The sequence below is a fragment of the Cryptomeria japonica genome, chromosome 5 (assembly GCF_030272615.1).
Source record: "Cryptomeria japonica chromosome 5, Sugi_1.0, whole genome shotgun sequence".
Classification (NCBI taxonomy): Eukaryota; Viridiplantae; Streptophyta; class Pinopsida; order Cupressales; family Cupressaceae; genus Cryptomeria; species Cryptomeria japonica.
Genome location: NC_081409.1, coordinates 739,765,383 through 739,785,317, shown reverse-complemented (window position 1 = coordinate 739,785,317; position 19,935 = coordinate 739,765,383). Strand labels below are relative to the sequence as shown.

Sequence of the window (19,935 nt, the reverse complement as noted above, 5' to 3'; positions counted from 1 at the left end):
TATAAGGGCCAAAAGAATAATATAAAGTGCGCTCCTTTCAAGATCTCACCTCCCAAGATAAACTAGGATTCCTTGAAATCCTTATCTATATATTTATACTTTTTGGTGAGATTGTGGGGGTATTGTGACTAATATGGTTGCGCATAGAAATGCAAGAGATATTGATATTAATGATACTTCCAAACTTATCAAGGATAATTTGGCCAATGGAGAATGATCCATACTAATTTTTCCTTGTAGTCTTTCCCTGAATATCCATGCGATGACCACTGCAATAGAGGAAAAGAAGGCAAGGCAACCAGAAAACAAAAAAACTTTAAAAATTGTTTCTAATACCATTGTGTTGGATACATCTTTAGTAGTTTCAGTTGGAGACTGAAACATGGTACCAAATGTGATTGAGGCAACTAAAGATGCCACTAATGTGTCCATTGGCATTACTGTATCCTCATTGTTGTTGTTTTGGCTTCTATGTTGACCGTGTTGCCTAAGAACTTTAGAATGCCATATGAAACTATGACTTAGAATCCTTTCCATCCTACTAAAATTGGGATTTTTATCACTTTGAAGATGAATAGCTATGTTGAGTGCACTTTGGCCTTCATTGTTTGCAATATCCACCTTTACACCAGAAAATGAAAGCAAATATTCCACAAGCTGTGCCATTGACAAAATCATCAAATTGTTATTGGCTATAAAAAATCCAATCTAACAAATTATAATGGTTGTATTGAAAAAATTAAGTAAACCATATTCATTTCCAAAATAAGAAGTGCCTATAGAATTCATGCATTGGTATAGTTAGTACACCATTTTGCTATATAAGGAATTGAGTTAATATGTAAAGAAGAAACATAATAACCAAATACCTTGTGATTTTTGTTTTGTTTGTTTTTAAGGTGTTTCATTTATGTAACTTGGGCTTGTTCTCATATTGTAAAATTGATTAAATAATCAATAACAATTATAATTGAATCAATTTGATTAATTAATAATAATTAATTATAACAATCCTAGATAACAAATATAATTAAGTTAAATTCAATTAATTGATGTCAACAAAAATATCTATAATGAAAATATAAGATTAACATATTAAAATTGTATTTAAAAGATATATACAAATTAAATAATTTATAAAAAATAAGATAATAATAATAATTGATAACAGAAAATAAATCTAACCTGATGGTCCACTACATCCCAATAACTGAACCTCCCTAATATCAACTTCACTACATCTGCATACATTACAAATCGTTATTTTATATTAGTACGATGGAATAAACCCAAAATCATAAAATAAACCATGAATCCTCTCAAAACAAATGAAACAAACATCTGATATGTTAATCCTTACCCACCCACCCAAATAGAAACAACATAAGCTATGGATACTATTGAAATAGATAAAATAATCGCCATAGTATGTTATCTAGATGGCCTTGGTAAGCTGCAACGTGAAGGCAAGTTTGGTGGTCATTCCTTGGCCATAAAATCATAAACCATGGAGTGGCTTCCATCAAAAGCCTCACTTCTTCCACATGACCGTTTCTCCAAACTGATTACGTTTAGAGGCAGCAGACTTCCTGTAGGCAAGCAGAGTGCTTACTACTTCCGCATTCCCTCCCTTAGCACCCTCATGCAATGCCGTATTTTTATCAGCATTGCGAGATTTAGTCAAAAAACAGTAACCACTCAAGTAGGTAAGAACCCATGAAACAATTTCACTGTGCCCTTCCCTTGCAGCGATGTGGAGAATAGTGTTTACTTCAAATGCAAGCTCTTGCAGAAGCCCAGGGTTCTCCCAATAAAATATTTGAATACTGCTGCGATCTCCATCTCTGCAGGCAACGAACACATCTCTCCTCATCCTTCCTTTCTTCTGCTTCCAATTTTTTTGGCCTTCTATGCTTTAGATCTGTGGCCGCGGTTTCATTTTATAATAAAGAAATGCATCTTAAGAGCTCCTCATGTAAAGTTAGACCAAAATCTATGAAAGTTATAATGTATTTATACACGTTTGTAGTGAGTATATGTTGTTAATTTGTTGGTTTTTTTTTGTTTTGTTTTTTTTTTTCAGTTATTTGAAGGTTTTATATGAGAGATTGAGGGTTATTCATTTTGTAAAAAAAATATTTTCGTTTTATTTTTTAAAATCTTTAAATTTTGTATTATAAGATTTGATTTTTGGTCAGTTTGTTAAGATCTTTCAACTTCATCAGTGGACTGATAATCTTTTGACATTTCTTGGTTTTTTTAATTGTAACAATTTAAGCTGTGAGATTATTTGGTAGTGAGGGTTCAAATTAACTAATACATTTTTATTTTTCCATAATATTTTTTTAACAATCAATATGACAAAAAGTTGGGATGGAGACTCTCAAATTTGTTGGTATAGCAATATATTACTTGTTTATGTTAAATTTTTAATAGATTAATATGATAACATGCTAGTCATTTATGTAAAACCTTAATCCAGTTCATATCATGTTGATCCATACAAGATGGCTAATCTATTAACTTTTTATGTAAACCCTTCAATAAACTAAACCTAATCATATCCATTATTTATATAAACTATGAAACCATAGCTGATAAAAATAATTTTAAAACCAAACCTTAAATCCTATACACCATTCCAACTCTTTATAATAATAAAGATCTTACAAAATATTCAATGTATCAGCAGTACAGTATATCCAATGAGCTTTAATCTACTATACAATATATTAAAATAAATATAAAAAATGTTTATCATCGGAACCAAAAGCAAACCTAATAGCTGGCTGCATAATCCACTGATATTTCCTTTAAAGTAAAAGCGTGATAAAAGTGAAAGCATCTTCCAGTTTTCGAAGCTTCTTTTTCTTCAGTATGCGTTTTATTTCAAACTCATTGTTGGAGAACGTGCTTTGTTTGAAACTCACGTTGGTAGATTTTATCTCTAAAAGCAGCTCATTTCTCCTTCCTCAATTATTCCAAACTATGTCGATAAACAATAGAGCAGAATATGAAAGAATGCAAGTTAATTTAAACCACAAATTAATAAGTCAAACATTTATTATTTATAGAAGTTGTTTTAATAATAAAAATATATTATCTATGTAATTCTGCATAATTCTGTAAGTTCACTTGTGTTTTACTTTAGAAAAAAGATATATACTGAAATTATAGTAAAAAGATGTTATATGAAAATTATGAATAACAATTTGATGTACAACACAATATCAAAAACTACAAACTACAAATTGTAAACTAAAACAAAAAAATCAAAAATCTTACTTGACTCTTTTCTTTTGAGTTTCTTGATCATGCTTCCAATTTTCCCTTCAAAATATCTGTATAAAAAAACTTCAGTGCATCTTTTCCTAAAACTAAATTTACTATTGGACACGCCATTAAATTTCTACAACATGCATAGAGTTTAAATTAAAATGTTCTTAGTGAAGTAGAAACAAATGAATTACAAATCATAATAAAAATTGAAATACAAAGAAAATGTGAGAAGGATATAGTGTGAAATTGGTTGTATCTGATATTCCATTCTCTATCCAAATAAAAAATTTCTCATTCATATTATCATAATTAATTAAATTTCTTATCGCATGCAGGCCATATGAATAAGCATGGACAATGTTATTTAATGCTTGTATAAAGCCAAATTTAATGTATTTGAGCTTTGAACTGGTAAAGAATTTTCTTGTCTACAAATTTTACGTGCTAGACAAGAATCAATTTGACATAGTTTGTTTTTCCATCTTCTTGAGATATTTGTGTTTGGTATGATATGGAATTGTAATTACATTTTTCTTTTTAAGTTCTTATTGTCATTGCCATTTTTTAATCTAAAAAAAATATTAAATGTGGGACCATAAATCTCTCAAAAATGAAGAAACAAAATTGCTAAACATGCAATTTAAGGAAATCTCAAAAGGATTAGCTTAAGTAGATTATACATTCTATAAAGATATTTGTAAGGTATTTTACTCAAGTATGATAGCTCCAAATAAAGAATATAATCATCCAATATTATATTCTTCATGTTTTCAAATGGAATTCTTTCATTTGGATAGAAAAAGATGAGAACTCCATATAAATAAAGATGTACGAGCTTAAGCCAAAAATTATGGTTTGCATGGTTTACAAAATTTTTGGTGATGGTATTTTGGATATTCATGCCATGGAAATCTAAAGAAATAAAATTCAATTGCATAATTTGAAACACAAGAAAAATTCCTGTACATGAAAAAATAAATACTGAAATTAGAAAATAGTTTCCCTCATAGTATGGTCTAAAAAAGAAACTTACATTTTCTTAATCCCAATACCCAAATGCAACCACTTTTTGATAGAAGAATTAGTTTTCTTGCCATAGAAATATCTAGATGGTTTTCCTAAAAAAATAATAAAAATTGCTAGCTCAACCAAGAAAAATCACATTCATCTTGGAGGAGGATAAAGACAAGAATTGGGTGGATTCTGGCCCTTGCAAGAGGACTAGGGGGAATATGAAGAGGAAAGCTACCTCCCAAACTATGGATTATCGAGAGTTATGGTCTATTGCTAATAAAATGAATCAATTGGAGGCTGACGTTGCGAAGACCTTAAAGAGCCCCATGTAGTTTTTGTTCTTGTTTATGGTTTTGTCTCTATCTTGGTGTTGGTTCCTGGTTCGTCGTTGCTAGTTTTAGGTGCCTTCTTGGTTTTTTGTTGGTTTTTTGGTTGCACTTTGTACTGTTCTATCTTTAGCAACCCGTTTTGTCTTGTTTTATTGTTTTGGGTTTAATGTTTTGATTCTAAACCTTATAGAATCTTCTTTGTAAAGGGTTTCAGGGTCCCTTCAAAACCTATTTTTGTATTCATCCAAAATAAAAAAACACATTCAAAAGTATAGAAAGATGCAATTAGTTAGACACTTACCAAACTAATATTTTATTCGCATGGATATCTCCTATTGAGATGTGGATCTTCTTGTGGAGGGATAATGGTGGTCGATTGATGTGGTGTCTCTCGATTGTAGTTGCTCAGATGCAAGAGTAGGGCTTGTTGGGTTCACCCTTCTATCAATCTTCTTCTTTATAGTTCCTATAGAGGTGGAAACCTCTCCTATGGAGGTGGAGAGGACTCATGTAGTTAAGGATCTACTTCATTGTTGGATGTTTTAGGCTAGAAGTAGATGGTTAATCCAGGGTGCCAATACAAAACCCATATTGAATGTTGGGGGTTCCTTGGTAAAATTCCTCTTCTTTTCACTCTCGGTTGCATGGTGATTTTGTAGGTGGATGGTCTGATTTCCATTCTGGTTCTATCTTTTCAGATAGTTATCTTTTGAATGTGAAGGTTTTGGGTGCATTTTGAAAACCCACAAAGGTTTTTGGGTTCCCTGTTAAAACCCTTGCACATTTTGGGTGCCTTCTATCTACCCATGTTTGTGTTATTTTTGTTCTACATGTCGTGTTCTTATTTATTGGGTTGAATTCTTATTCTTTCATTGTAAAAGGATTTAGGGTCCTTTCAAAACACTACTTACATAATAAAAAATAATAACCTATCAAAGCATAACCAAAACACTAAACAATTATTCAACACACAATAGATTAAAGATGCTTAATGGTATTATCTATGTCTAAATCTTATGTGTTGATAATTTCATCTTCACCTTTATGAGTGGAGATCTTCTTGTCCTCCTCATTCCCCTCGCTATTCATGCCTTTGGTCCTTATGCTTGGGCTTGTATCCATAAAATTCTTAAAATCATTATGAATATTGACATTCTAATTTATTAGTTTCAAATTTATATTTTTAATATCCCAAAGTCAACCTTCTAATATCTATTGAAATTTTCTTTTATTTTCTTGGTATCTTTTTCTATTGCTAAAAACCTTTCCTTCCAGTTTTTGGTCTCCCTTAGTAATTTCATCCTCTATGATAGAAAGCTTCTTTTTTGAATAGAAACCATAGTTTTAAATTTCTTAACATATAGGATTAACTCCGAGTTACAAAATAATATCCTCTCTTCCTTCCATGACAAATAATTTTCCCCATTTTACTTTTTGGTTATGATTTATACCATAATATTCATTCATCCTACTAATCTCGATGTTAAAATACTTCATCAACTTATGTTATGTGTCACATTTCTAATTTAGAGTAGTTCAATTTTGATTTAGTATGAATACCATTTCCAATCTCTTTTAGGGATTATGGGCAAGGATGGGGCATCTTGGATTCATTAAAGATTTGGAGAAAAGTGTATATTCCTAAAAAAGGAACACCCATGGTTAGTTTGGGATAGGCTTTGGCTTTCATATCATGTAAAGACGTAAATTACTCTATATGACATAATCTACTCTTTATTCATAAATAAACTCATGATCAACTAAGAAGTCTATTTCATACATAATATAAAACAAGTTTAATAAATTGATAAAACAATCATATAAATCAAGGAGTTAAATAAAATTTTGATATACAATGGAAGATGCAAATTTCTCATTACATATCATTATACCATACTTAGGATTTCTAATGCCTGAAGTATTAAACAAACATAAAGAAAGTGAGATGCATCCGGCGATCTCCAATCTAAGTCACTTCCTTTCAATCCATCGAATGAATATGAGAACAAGATTTAGGAGATTTTTCCGCCCAACCTTGAAGCTTACGCTTCCCCGAAATTATTGGTCAATCAAGAATACCCAACCCTGTACGAATTATTTTAACCAAAGAATTCGAAAGACAAGAGGGAATCTGGTGCATGCCTAGATGATACAAGCATTTTCATTTTTCTAATTCTCTTAAGAAACAAGCATTATCAATCAAGGATATGGTAGAGAGCATAAATAAAAGATTTTCATCTATTTCAATGGATAATTCAATTTGTTACTCGGTCGAGTATAATGCCATGCATAGACAAAATAAATAGTTTGGAAAAAACAACTATTCTCTCTAAGATTCCATATTCGGCACCCGTCCCGGAAGGTAACTTTCCATACACAAGCCTATCTATATTGGTTTTGATAAAAATAGAACACATTTCCTTAAAGAATACAATATTTTGACTAATAGAACTAACATCTTTCCTATCACTTTCATAAATTAAACACTATTTCATTACTTTCACCTAATTGAAAATAATCTTTCATAGAATAACCATTTAGCAATTTTGATAAGCAAATATATTTTCATCAAAAAATCAAATAAGTAAAAAGTAAGAAGGTGGTGTAACACAAGTATGATTCTTTTCATATAAATGAGTTAAATTTGAGTACACATTCTTTAAATGAATATCTATCCTAACCCATTAGCATTATTTACCATTCTTAAACAATATAATTGCATTTCTTAGCTATTTCAATATATGTACCACCTAATGATTTCCTTCTATGTTTATTCAAGGAATAATAAAATAAATTCAATAAGGACATGGAGTATCATAAATAAAATCTTATTCTACAACCATATCTCTATTTCACTATCATTTCTTAGTGCAAAATAATGAAAATGAAATGAAGATCCTACCTCCTTACATTTTTATTCTGGCTTGGAATGAACTCTTTTGTGTCTCCTCTAAATCAGACTACTTCTTCCTTGATGGCTCAAGAGTTCTCTATCAAATCTTCCTCTAACCACCTATCTATTTTCCTTCTATCTTTTCTCTAAAGTGCTCTCTCTCTCTCTCTCTAATATCTCTTCTAACTTTACTATCTTTCTCTCTGCTCTACTTGCTATTTGCTATCTTTTTCCTCTCCCCCTAACTATCGAGCCTATGCCTCTATTTATACTATTTTTCCCTATGAAATCTGCTACATCTAAGGCTCAGTTATTGTTATCAATTTATAATATAGGCTACATTATAGATAGGTTTGATGCTTAACTATTCCATGTCTTCTCCTTCCCCTAAGTGTTACCAATTTAGTGGTCTCTCCAGTCAACACATCTTGGAGTGGTGGGAGGCCAAGTAATGTCTTCTAAAGTGATCGACCTTGAATCGTGGAGATATGGTTGGTATTCTCCACCATCATTGTGGAGTTTGTATTCTTCCAACTACCTCTATGGATCATGGAAAATCTGCATTTACTTAACTCCATGGCACTACGTGCCCATTTACTCCTTCCTCCCGCTGGTCATGAGCCATTAACTATGGTTGTTCTATAGTCTAAGTGGAGTGATTTGCAGTTACGTGGAGTGCGACTATCATTTTGTGGAGGAAGTTGACTTTATCGACTTCTGCTAGTCGACCAACAACCCACCACAACCACCTTTTGTGGAACAAACATCCACCACCACCACCTTTTGTAAAATAACATGTATATAATAAAAACTTGCATTTTAAATCATTAGTAATTATATATATATATATATATCAATTTCATTAAACTAATTATGAAATTTATACACTTAAACAATTACTTAATTCGACGAGACCATTATTCTCATTTCAAACGAGCAATAACTTATGAAAAAAAAAAAATTCATACGATTGAAATCATGTCAACATAAATTTTGCATTCTAAATCATATTTAATAGAAATGTTAAGTCGCTAATTAATTAACTCTAATTTTTCAACTAATAGTCATTTTTATATATGAAATCAACGTAACGACTAATTTTTACTCAAATCATTTCAATTTAAAATAACAATGATGCATTGAAAAAGTCATATTTTCTCAAACAACTTTTCTATTGTGGTGTGTGAGATTCCTCTAGTCTACCGAAGTCATAAGCTAAAAACAACTCTACTTGAGTCATGTTCTCACCTTCATCTTCGTTCACCTATCCCTGCATCACTTGAACTCAATAATTCATCAGCATTGACGATCCCCAATTAAGATAATACTAGCTATCTAATTACACATTGCACGAGTAAAATGCATACACCATTTCCTATTATTTGTATACAACTACATTATCATCAAAATGAATGTTCATATTTGTTTCAATTTAAATTCATAAATAAAAACCTACATTATTTCTCCTTATAACACATTATCGAAAATACGGTTCGTGACATCCTTCCCATCTTGGAAGAGACATCATCTCAATGTCTTATTATCCATCAATAATCACATCGCAATTCTATCTCATAAAATATCAACCATACATCAAGTAATAAATATAAATAATAACAATAGCATACATGTTATCCAAGTTCACATCATAAAATCAAAATTATTGTTTCAAAGATATCTCATATGATAAGCAACTATTTCCTAAGAAATAAAATGAGGAAAATAATGTTCAATCATCTCAGCATCCTCCCATGTAGCACTATCCTCAGAGTATTGGTTCCACTAAACCTTATACTGAGTGAAATCTCTTCTACATAGCTTCATGCTACGCTGATCTAGGATTTAGATGGGCTCCACTAGCACTACCCCTGGATCCTGTACCTATAAAGATTGCCAATCAAGAATATGAGATGCATCGACATGGAAAGGTTTCAATAAAGAAACATGAAACACATTGTGGATTCGAGCTAGAGCAGGGGGTGAAGCTAATCTATAAGAAACTGGATTAATAACTTCCAGTACATCAAAGGGTCCCACATATCTTGGTGCCAACTTCGATGATTTTCCAAACGAGATAGAGCTCTTATGAGGTTTGACTCTCAAAAAGACTTTATCTCCTGCAACAAACTATCTGCAAGTCCTATTTCGGTCTGCATAACTCTTTCGGTCAAATTCCTCCTTTAACCTACTATTGATCAACACCATTTGCTCATCCATTTCCTTAAGTAAATCAAGACCAATGACGATCCTATCTTCTAGTCTATCCCAAATAATAGGTGTGCGACACTTTTGCCCATAGAGTGCTTCAAAAGGCCCCATCCCTAAGGATACATGAAAGGAGTTGTTATAAGAAAATTCAACCAAAGGCAAGCACTCCTCCCATTTGTTCTACTAATCCATGCAATACATCTGTAAAAGATCTTCCACTACTTGATTAACCCTTTCTGTTTGGCCAACTAAAATTTAGTCTAGTTACCAATGCTGCATTTAGTGTTGTCCAAAATCTGGAAGTCATCTTGGTATCCCTATTTGATATTATGGTTTCTAGAACACAATGTAACTAAAAAATTTCTTGCACAAATTTCTTGGCAAGAACAAATGATCCATCCTTGAGATTCCTAGGTATGAAATGTGCAACTTTAGTCAACTTATCCACCACGACTAAGATAGTGTCATGTTTATTTTTGCTCATCGGTAATCCTTGGATAAAATCCATATTGATTACTTGCTACTTGTATTCTGGTATAACATGTTGTAATAAAAGTCCCGCTAGATGAATATGTTCAGCTTTCACTCGTTGACATTCCAAACATTGTGCCACATACTCAATCACTTCTTTATGAGTTTAGGCCATAAATACAAAGATCTCAGGTTAGCTACCATCTTTTTTATTCCAGGGTGTCCAGAATAATATGTATTGTGCATCTCATGTAGTATTAACTTCCTAAACTCTCCCCCTTCAGGTATGTACATCCTTCTTTGGTACCTTAAAATACCATCGGGTTCTATTTCATATCCATCATAGCGATGATCTAAAGAATCTTTTTCCAAGGCTTGTTTAACCCTTGGGTAATGCTCATCTTCCAAAAGGTTTTGCAACACTTGTTTCAAGTTTGTTCTAGTTGTCACCATAGCAGATAGGTGTCTTCTTCTGTTGAGAGCATCAACTACTATATTTTCCTTCCCTTTGAGATATTCAATACCAAAATCATACTCACTTAGGAATTCAAGCCACCTTCTCTATCTTGCATTAAGGTTAGGTTGTGTAAAGATATACTTCAATCCTAAATGATCCATTTTTAGCTCAAAAGGATTCCCTAAAACCTAATGCCTCCACATTTGTAATGCATGAACAATAGCTAGAAGTTCTATGTCATGCAGTGCATAATTCAATTCATATTGCTTTAAGTTTCTTGATTCAAATGAAACCACCTTTCCTTCCTGCATCAACACTACTCCCACACCTTCACCTGAGGCATCTGTAATTACTATAAAATGTCCATTAGGATTTGGTATAGTTAAGACTGGTGTTGTTGTCAATTTCTGCTTCAAAAGTTGAAATGATTCCTCACACTTCTTAGTCCATTCAAACCTTTTTTCCTTTTTCTGAAGTGAAGTAATAGGTGCTAATATCCTAGAAAATCCTTCCACATACTTTCTATAATATCTTGCAAGTCCCATAAAACTTCAGACTTCTAAAACATTATGAGGTGTTGGCCAATCTACTATTGCTTCTATCTTTGCAGGATCAACCGAAACTCCTTAGTAGATATGACATGACCTAAGTAATGCACCTTTTCCTGAAAGAAAGAACACTTAGAAAATTTCCCATAAAGCTTACGATCTCTCAAATGTTGCAAAACTATCCTTAAGTGCTTCTTATGTTCTTCTTCATTCTTAGAATAGATCAAAATGTCATCAATGAAGACTAGAACAAAATCATCTAGGTATTCTATAAAAACACTATTAATGAGGTTCATGAATGTTGCTGGGGCATTGGTTAAACCAAAAGGCATGACTGTGAATTCATAGTGCCCATACCATATTCAGAATGCAGTCTTAGGAATATCCTCATCTTTAATCCTTAACTGGTGGTATCCTGATTGAAGATAAATCTTGAAGAATACCATTGCACATTTCATTTGGTCAAACAATTCATTTATCCTTGGAAAAGGGTATCTATTTTTGATAGTCACTTTATTCAACATCTTATAATCAATGCATAAACTTAAAGTGCCATCCTTCTTCTTTATGAAGATCACCGATGCACCCCACGGGGATACACTTGGTCTAATAAATCCTTGCCTAAACAATTCTTGCAATTGAGTGTTAAGCTCATACAATTCTATTGTTGTCATTCTATATAGAGCCTTAGATTGTGGCTCCGTTCCCAGTAAGAGTTCTATAGAAAAATCAAACTTTCTCTTAGGTGGTAACTTAGTAAGGTCTTCTAGAAAGACATCCAGGAACTTTGTAAGGATAGGATAATCCTTAGGACTCTTCTAAACATTATCCAAATCACTTACCATGACAAAAATTATGTAACATCCTTTCCTTTAGGCCTTCTTGAGTTGCATTGCTGAAATGTGTCTTAATTCAAGAGGCTTGTGAGACCCAATAATTTCAACTGAATTCCCAAAATCATCTATACAACTAATGACCTTATCCTCATAGTTAACCAGTTGATACCTAAGCTCACATCATATGATCCTAATGGTGCCACATAAAGGTTAACCTGGGTTTGGAAACTAGAAAGTTCTAGTTCACTACAAAATAGACAAGTATCTACCCTCCATTCTGCTCGATTCCCATATTGGACCATCCATGCATTTTAAATATAAACTAGTCTAACAAATAATATAGAAACTAATTTAGGATCAACAAAGCATTCAGTAGCTCCTGTATCTATTAAAATAGAAATTGATTGCCCAAAAAGTTTACCTGTCATCTGAATAGGTGAGGCTTGGAAATCAGCCTGACGTTTGTCAACTGCTGCATATATCTGGTGTTGTGAGGTTCCTTGTTGATTTTATCCTCTTTGTGTTGGGGTATGCTGCAGACAATTTGAGGCATAATGACTTCCTCCACAGTTGTAACACCCATCCCTAGGTCTGGAATTACCACCTGAACTACCTCTGTGCAAGTTTTGTCGGGCATTGTTGTTGGTGTTACTATTTGCTCTCTTGTTACCATCCTGATTCACTCTTCCCCTTTCTTGAGTGTTGGGTCCCCTCTTCAGATTCCTGATTTGTCAATTGTTTCCGTTGTTGTTCTTTTGGAAATTCCTGTTTCCAAAATTTGGTCTCATATTCACATTTTTATGAAAATTTCCCAACTGCTGCAAGTTGTGTTCTTGCTTGGTTGCTTTCTCAAATACTTCTTCCATAGTCAATGGATTATGAATATCCACTTCTTCTCCAATATGAGTTCTCAAACCCAAGATGAACTTTTAGATGCGAAATTGCTCATACATTTGATATTGTGGAACATACTTAAGAAGGTTGGTAAACTTCTCCCAGTATTGAGTTACCGACATGCCACCTTGTGTTAGGTTTGGAAATTTAGTCATCTTCTTATTGAACAATAACTGAGGAAGTCACCTCTTCCTAAAGGATTGTAAAAATAATTCCCAAGTGATATCTCTAGGTTGCAACTTTCTTTCGGACTTTTCATTATCCCACCAAGTAGAAGCTTTGCTAGAAAGCTGGTAAGCAACCCAAACTATCTTGGTTTTGTTGGACATGTTGCGGAGACCAAAATACTTTTCCATTTCTATCACCCATGCCTCTGCACCATCACCAATATTTTTTCCATCAAATTTTGGTGGGGCTATTCTTTTCAAGTCCTTAGCCAACTTTCCTTCAATCCTTGCTTGGTTATCGGGTTGTTCTATCTCTTGGTATCTTTTAGATAGATGTGTTTAAGATAGAAACCTCAAACTCATATCTCTTGGTATCTTTTAGATAGATGTGTTTAAGATATCTATGCTGTTTTATAAAAATAAAATAATTTTTTTAAGGTAATGGGAAGTACTAGTTTTGATTTTGAACAAACTTGAAGAGGATAGAACCATTACATAATAGCCAACAAGGCAGATGAGTGGGAGCAAATGACAAGTGAGACCACAAAAACCCAAAAAGAAGAAGATTCCTTTTTGCAAGTAAAGATTTAACTGAATCAACAAACTAGTGGGAAGAAGGGTCCTATCTCTCGAGTATTACATTCTCAAAACTTAGTGGTTTAGGAAAGAACTTCAAACCATAAATGAAACAAAAACCCTTATACTAGAAATGAAGAAGCCAAGGAAATATAGAACTAATAATGGGTTTTGAAAAGCTTCTTGCAAATTTTTTCTTGAAGGATGGCCTTGAAATGAGCCAATCTCCACCAAAAGTGGATCAAAGAATGAACAAGGAGGAAGACCACAAAGGTCCAGAAACACCTAAAAACCTTGTGGAAGGAAGAATACCTTCCCATTAGATGAAAAAAAAGGACCCAAGGAATGGTCTTGCACAAAAGATATCAAAGGGTTTTGAAAGACCCTACAAAAAAATCATCATGTACCACATCAATATGTTTGTTTTTAATAGTTGAAAGCCCACTATACATGCCACAAATATCCTAGAGGAAACAATCAACATTTTGAACCACCTCAATAGATTTAGAAGTCATGATGCACCCTCATAGTGGCCCACATCAATAGGACAAAGGACAAGATAAAATACACAATCCGACACCATAGAGAGATCCACCTCAACAAGGTCTTGAACACTAGACAACACAACACACCTTAAAAAGTGGGCCACAAGCAATCCAATTGCAATTCCATTCCTTTCCTCTAAACCTTCAAGAACTACATGGATGCAAGAAGTAGCCAAAAGGAGCTCCCCATGGAACCCCAAGAGGGTTGTTAGAGGAAAATGAGGACAACAAATTGTATCCACGATAGAAACATAGCCAATTATAGAAATCTCTATAACACCCCTGCTACAAAATACTCAATCTCCACCCACAATATGCAAATACTTGCCCCCATATGCAGGAAAGCCTTCCAAATGAAGTTCCTTTGAAATCTCCATAGAACAGGTGGCTGAGAAAATAACAATATACATCTAAAGGCTATCCTCATAGCGAGCACATAGGGAAATAGAGGCATCACATTCTCCCATATTCAAAAATCAACTAAAGCTACATAAGCATGTAGCCAATGAAGGAACCTAGATCTACAAACTTAGCAAGAAAAATCGAAGATCCTCACACAGGCAAAAAATATTAAGTAGGGGAGAACATGGCAATAGATGACAACCCATCATGGGCAATCACACTAGTTGGAAAAGGTACAAAATGGGTCAAAATATAAAAAGCCACACATATGACATACATGAAGGAAGTAGAGGAACCTTCCTTCTCAAACCAATAAGTTAAGAACCGAATAGAGCACAAAATCAATGAGTGGCCCAATAGGCACCATGAAAAACAACACCAACAACTAGAACCACATAAAGAAATAGGACTAAGCTAAATAGACTAGGGTCAACCGCATCCTCCTCCTCATCTTTATCATCCTCTCCTTCATCTACCTCCTCTACATTTTCTCCACCTCTTAAAACCCTAGCAATGCTCCTCCAATTCTCATTCCTCATTTTTTTTGCTTGCACAACGATACTGAGTAGTAGTGGTTAACTATTGGAACCTATAAAAATAAAATTAGAATTGAAATTGAGTCTTATAAGAAAAACATTTGTTAAAATGTCCAATAATAATTTTATGCTTTATTCATAAAAAAATAATAAGTATATAATCATATTAATTTTATTTGAAAAAAAATAGATTTGACTCTTAAACCATTTAATATTTCCCATACAAAATAATAATTTGATTTATTGAGAGAGAACATTATATTGACACATCCTAATATATTAATTTTGGATTACCCTTTAATTGGTGCAATCCATAGATGATGATTACTAAGAATACAAGAAGGCAAGGGGGAATTATGTAGATTGCAACCTGTTTAAACAATATCTTATGCTTTTGTCGAGAATCATTTGTAGCCCTGAAGTAATATTCATAAGCCCAAACAAGGGCCAATATGAGAATGGCAATTGCAGGTACCAGTGATGCTGTCAAGATCTCACCTCCAAAGATAAATTGGTATTCCCTGAAATCCTCATCCTTATATTTATCCTTTTCTTTTAGATTGAATGGTATTGTGGCTAAGATGGTTGCACTTAGAAATGCAAGTGATGCTGACATTATTGAGACTTCCAAACATAGTAGAGACAATTTGGCCAATGGAGAATGATCCATAGAAAGCTTTTCCTCTAGTCTTTCCTTAAATATCCATGCCATTACCACTGTAATGGAGGAAAAGAAGGCAAGGCAATCAGAAAATAAAAAAACTTGAAAAAGGGTTTCTAATGCCATTTTATCAATTGCATCTTTACTAGTTCCACCTGGTACCTGAAAAATGGCTGCAAATGTCACGGTAGCAACTAGAGATGCCACTAGTGTGTCCACTGACATTACCTTATCCTCATTGTTGTCACTCTTATTTTTACTTTGTTTAGGCCACGCAAAAGCTTCGCATTGTCGTATGGAACTATGACTTGCACCATTATCTCGTAGAATCATTGCAATACTACTATAATTAGGATTTTTATCACATTCAACACTATTAGCTATGTCGAGTGCACTTTGGGCTTCACTGTTTAGTGCTTTGACCCTTACGCCAGGAAATGATAGCAAATATTCCACAAGCTGCACCATCAACAAAATCATCATATCATTATTGACTATAGAAAAGATGTCTGACAAATAACAAAGATTATAATAAAAAATTGTGGATATCATTATTTACTATAGAATTGATGTTGACCAAATTATTTATAATAAAAATATAAGATTAAAAAAAAACTATATTTATAAAATAGATTTAAATTTAATAATGAATTAAAAGAAGATAATTACATTTGATAACAGTAAATATATCTAACCTGAGGGTCCACTCCATTCTTGGCTGCCAAATGTAATGTGGTGTTGCCTGAAATGTCATGGTCGTAGCTCACTAACTTTGCAACTTTTGTGGGCTTTAGCATATAAAGGAGTTTCTCTACCACATCTTTTTGATTATATTCAACTGCATAATGCAAGGGTGTTTTATGATCTCTACTACGAATTTCTATGCAGTCTGGCATTACAGATATAAATCTTTCCACTATGTCCAAATAACCATTCAATACTGCCACATGAATTGGGCATCTTCCAAACAAATCCTTCTTTGTCATCAAATTGTTGTCAAACCAGTGCCTACACCACCATGATTTCAAGTTTGTCATCATTATTTGATCTACAATGTCAAGATGTCTTTCATGAACAGCAACATGAAGAGGAGTGGCAACATGAAGGCATGTTTGGTGATCATTCTTTGGCCATAAAATCATAAACCATGGAGTGGCTTCTAACAAAAGCCTCACTGCTTCCCCATTACCGTTCTCAGATGCTATTATCAGAGCCGTCTCTCCAAACTGATTACGTTTAGAGGCAGCAGATTTGTTGCAGGCAAGCAGAGTGCTTACTACTTGCTCACTCCCGCCCTTAGCACCCTCATGCAACGCCGTATTTTTATCAGCATTGCGAATTTTTTTTATAAAACGATAACCACTCAAACGGGTAAGAAGCCATGAAACAAGTTCACTGTGCCCTTCCCTTGCAGCGATGTGGAGAAAACTGTTTCCTTCAAATGCAAGCTCTTGCAGAAGCCCAGGGTTCTCCCGATATAATCTTTGAATACTACAGAAATCGCCATCTCTACAGGCAACGAACATATCACCCTTCATCCTTCCTTTCTTCTGCTCCAATGTTTTTGAGCACCTCACTATGTTTTATGTGTTAAATTTCTGACTGTCATTTGAATTTATAATAAAGAAGTAGATCTGAAAGTTGTCCTTCAAAGATATTTCTTGTTTCTACGGAGGTGATTGATGGAACCAGTCAATCGGTAATGACAGTGGCAACACAATGCCTCGGACAGTGAGAAGGCCCTACGGTGGTATCATTAGATGCTGTTTTTCCCGCTCCCACTGGGAAGCTGGTCCAGAGCAAAGTTTAAGGGAAAGCAAAAGCAGAACTCTTCAACTAAAGTTGGATTGTGGTTAATATGTTGGTTTTTTTAAAAGTAATATAGTGAGAACTTTAATTTATATATAGATTGTTTATGTGAGATTTTCAATTTTTTTTTAGTGTGGGATATAATATGGAAATATAGTATTTTTAATTTGATAACAAGAATTTTTAAAAGATCACAATCTTTGTAATAAAAAAAGATTAGATAATTGTTAATCTATCAAATAAAATAATTATATCGAGAAATATCTACAATGATATATCAATATCTGTAAATAAAAGATTGGTTTTGAATAAATTTAAAGTGTAGATGACAGGTAAATGCACACATGTTTCAGTTTCGCTATAAGTATTATTTTATCTCTAGACATTATTTTATGTATAATTTTTTAAAATATAGATATACTAATAATATACTGCTTGTACCAACATAACAATAAATCAAATGTTTACATAAAACCTTCATTTTATCCATTCATACAATAACATATATTTTTATATAGAATATCCAAACTATCTAAACAACCGTTTGAAAGAAACCCTCAATCAATCAGCATAAACATAGATTATTTATATAAGACCTTGAATCTGTCGAGACTAGAACAGAAAACCTTCATTCTAACTATTAATTAAGATCTACAATCCAAAAATTTGCAGACGCTTTTCCTCCAACGTAAAATAAATCTAACAATATGCTACATAATTTACCTAACGCTTTCATTAAGTAAAGTGTGATGTTATACATCGAAAGCAGTCAGTAAAGTGGAAGCATCTTCCAGTTCTCGAGGCTCTCACTTTCTGCATTTTCTTCAGTATGTTTTCATTCGAATTATTCATTATTGGTAAAGTAAGTAACGAACATAACTTTTTTTTCTATTCCAATCATTCATTGTTGTTAGAGTAATCAGAGAACAGCTATTGGAATAGGAAAAAGCTGACGAAACTTCTAGAATTTTTTAAAATTAGGTTAAAATTAATGAAATATTTATTTAATAGTTTAGATTTATATTTAACTACTGATTATTATATTATATGTCTTTAAAATGTTAGGAATATTTTATCTTAAAATTAATGGATATTTATTATGCTAAAACAAAAGCAGCATTCTTCAAATAAAGTTAAAACAAAATAAATAAACGTTAAGAATATGTTGGTTTTTTATATTTTGTTGATAAGATAAGAATTAGTGAGTAGTTTGTGGTTAATATGTTGGTTTTTTAAAGTAATATAGTGAGAACTTTAATTTATATAGATTGCTTATGTAAGATTTCAATTTACTTTTAGCATGAGGTATGAGGTATAATTTTTATTTATTCTATAAACAGTAATTTTTCAAAGATGATTTTTGTTAAAAAAAAAATTAGACAATTCCTAATCTATCTATTGAAATATTGATAATATGCGGTTTGTTTATGTGAAATTCTCACTCAACCTATTTACCAACATAACAATAAATCAATTATTTACATAATCCAATCTATCTAAACAACGGTTTAAAAGAAACCCTCAATCCATCAACATCAACATATAGATTACTTATATAAAACCTTGAATCTGCCAAGACTACAACATTAAACCATCAATCAAACTGTTAATTGAGATCTATACTCCTCCAAAAATTTGCAGACGTTTTTCCTCCAATGTAAAATAAATCTAATAATATGCTCCAGAATCTAACGACACTTTCATTAACTAAGGTGTGATGTCATAGAGACTTCGAAAGCAGTCCGTTAAAGTGAAAGCATCTTCCAGTTGTCGAGGCTCTCACTTTCTGCATTTTCTTCAGTATGTTTTCATTCCAGTCATTCATAATTGTTAAAGTGAGTGAATAACATCAGCTTTTTCCGTATTTCAATCATTCACTGCTGTTAAAGTAATTAGAGAACAGCAATAATTAAGATAATTGAATGATTGGAATAAGAAAAAGCTGATGAAACTTTTAGATAAATTTAAAATTTAGATTTAAATTAATGAAACTTTTATTTAATAGTTTAGATTTATATTTGATCATTATTAAAGTATAATATATTTTAAAATTTTTTTAATTAATAAATAGATTTATAAATATGTATTTAAAATGTAAGTAGATTTTATCTTAAAATTGATGGTCATTTACTTATCTTTAATAAATTATACGAAAAGATAATGAATATTTATGTTAACAATATGTTTAATCATGTAATTTATATTCGAAAAAGAAATTATATCTTTTTTCAGTATTACTATTTTCTTTCAAATCATTGTTAAAGTAAGTCAAAAAGAATATATTCTTTTTTCTTTTGAAACCATTCACTG

The 19,935-nt window shown here is 32.5% G+C and overlaps 1 protein-coding gene across 1 annotated transcript; it reads right to left on the bottom strand.

Annotated features, from left to right (window-relative positions):
* Positions 1-10,839: 10,839 nt before the first annotated feature.
* Positions 10,840-17,377, bottom strand: LOC131028897 (ankyrin repeat-containing protein At5g02620-like). The gene is made up of 3 exons (XM_059220935.1): positions 16,512-17,377; positions 15,493-16,275; positions 10,840-11,121 (listed from the first exon to the last, which is right to left on the bottom strand). Exons 1-3 carry the CDS (start codon positions 17,352-17,354, stop codon positions 10,840-10,842), a joined length of 1,908 nt encoding a protein of 635 aa, XP_059076918.1. The 5' UTR covers positions 17,355-17,377.
* Positions 17,378-19,935: the final 2,558 nt, after the last annotated feature.

What these genes read in the sequence shown, in the direction of transcription:
- LOC131028897 (XM_059220935.1), bottom strand. Translation starts at nt 17,354, where the DNA reads ATGAAGGGTGATATGTTCGTTGCCTGTAGAGATGGCGATTTCTGTAGT. An exon ending in AGAATGGAGTGGACCCTCAG is followed by an intron (nt 16,276 to 16,511) that starts GTTAGATATATT and finishes TTGATGGTGCAG; the next exon opens with CTTGTGGAATATTTGCTATC. An exon ending in TAATTCCCCCTTGCCTTCTT is followed by an intron (nt 11,122 to 15,492) that starts GTATTCTTAGTA and finishes ACTTCACTTCAG; the next exon opens with AAAAAGGAAAAAAGGTTTGA.